The sequence below is a fragment of the Fukomys damarensis genome, unplaced genomic scaffold (assembly GCF_012274545.1).
Source record: "Fukomys damarensis isolate Sample0158 unplaced genomic scaffold, DMR_v1.0_HiC HiC_scaffold_39, whole genome shotgun sequence".
Classification (NCBI taxonomy): Eukaryota; Metazoa; Chordata; class Mammalia; order Rodentia; family Bathyergidae; genus Fukomys; species Fukomys damarensis.
This window is the reverse complement of record NW_022900951.1, coordinates 127,335,241-127,336,856: the sequence shown is the minus strand read 5'-3', so window position 1 is coordinate 127,336,856 and position 1,616 is coordinate 127,335,241. Positions and strand designations below refer to the sequence as shown.

General features: G+C 65.2%; 1 protein-coding gene across 1 annotated transcript in view; it reads left to right on the top strand.

Moving 5' to 3' along the window:
- The window catches only part of Pdzd4 (PDZ domain containing 4), a 19,928-nt gene that overhangs the window by 16,677 nt on the left and 1,635 nt on the right, over positions 1–1,616 (top strand). Inside the window, exons 7-9 of the mRNA XM_019208004.1 lie at positions 142–243; positions 470–580; positions 686–1,612. Coding sequence (XP_019063549.1) covers positions 142–243; positions 470–580; positions 686–1,612 — 1,140 coding nt within the window. The remainder of the gene's footprint in view (positions 1–141; positions 244–469; positions 581–685; positions 1,613–1,616) is intronic.

The window sequence follows — 1,616 nt, the reverse complement described above, 5'->3', positions numbered from 1 at the left end:
TGCTCAGCTGCCCCTAGTGGCTCCCCTGTGCCTGTGGGATCTGGGGGCACCTCCCCAGCCTCTGGCCCCTTCCGCCAGTTCACGGCCGCCCCCAGGGCAGCCCTAACCCACATTCTTCGATTTTTCCCTGGCCTATCGCAGATTAACGGCATGGACGTCCAGAACCGAGAAGAGGCGGTGGCCATCCTAAGCCAGGAAGAGAACACCAACATCTCCCTGCTGGTGGCACGGCCTGAGAGCCAGGTGTGTGCTCGCCTGACAGGGTGCCTTTGGGGCTCCCAGCATGGGGCTTTGTGTCTCGGCAGGGCTCTGGGCAGGGGTCGCAGTCTCTGGCAGCCGAGTGGGCTGGGTACTCCTCTCCCAGGTTGTTTCACGTCCCTGAGAGCCTGACGGGTGGCAGGCGCGGGACCAGAGGGACTTTTGGGGAGGTCCTGGCAGCCACAGGGATAACTTGAACCTGTGTATGCAGCTGGCAAAGCGGTGGAAGGACAGCGACCGGGATGACTTCCTGGATGACTTTGGCTCTGAGAATGAGGGGGACCTGTGTGCTCGGAAGCTTAAGTCACCCCCTGCCCAGCAGGTGAGGGCGCAAGGGGCAGGGCGGGCAGGGTCCTTGTGCCCCCAGAACCCTCAGCAGCCCTCCCTCCCGCGACAGCCCCTGAGTGTGCCCGTCTTTCTGCCCCAGCCTGGAAATGAAGAGGACAAAGGGGCCCCGGATGCAGGCCCAGGCCTGAGCAACAGCCAGGAGCTGGACAGTGGGGTGGGCCGGACCGACGAGAGCACGCGCAACGAAGAGAGCTCAGAACATGACCTGCTGGGGGACGAGCCCCCCAGTGCGACCAACACCCCAGGGACCCTGCGCAAGTTTGGCCTGCAAGGGGACTTGCACTTCAGCATGGACTCGCTGCTGGCCGAGGGTGCGGGGCTGGGCGCAGGGGATGTGCCGGGCCTCACCGATGAGGAGTATGAGCGCTACCGGGAGCTGCTGGAGATCAAGTGCCACCTGGAGAACGGCAACCAGCTGGGCCTGCTCTTTGCGCGGGCCTCGGCAGGCAACAGTGCCCTGGATGTCAACCGCAACGAGAGCCTGGGCCACGAGATGGCCATGCTGGAGGAAGAGTTGAGGCACCTAGAGTTCAAGTGCCGCAACATCCTGCGCGCGCAGAAGATGCAGCAGCTGCGGGAGCGCTGCATGAAGGCCTGGCTGCTGGAGGAGGAGAGCCTGTATGACCTGGCGGCTGGTGAGCCCAAGAAGCACGAGCTGTCTGACATCTCTGAGCTGCCCGAGAAGTCTGACAAAGACAGCACCAGCGCCTACAACACCGGGGAGAGCTGCCGCAGCACCCCACTGCTCGTGGAGCCCTTGCCTGAGAGCCCCCTGAAGTGGGCTGCCGCCACTGCCACCACCGCCAACTCCAACTTGAACCGTACCCTTCCCGGGCCCCAGATCACCGGCCCCCCCAAGGCATCCGCTGTGCCCGGAAGCCCTGCCAAGTTCCGCTCCCTCTCGCGGGACCCGGAGGCAGGCCGGAGGCAACACGGGGAGGAGCGAGTACGCCGTGCGCCCAAGGCCGGGGTGGCCTTGGAGCGGGTGGGCCCTGAAGGCAGCCCTTACC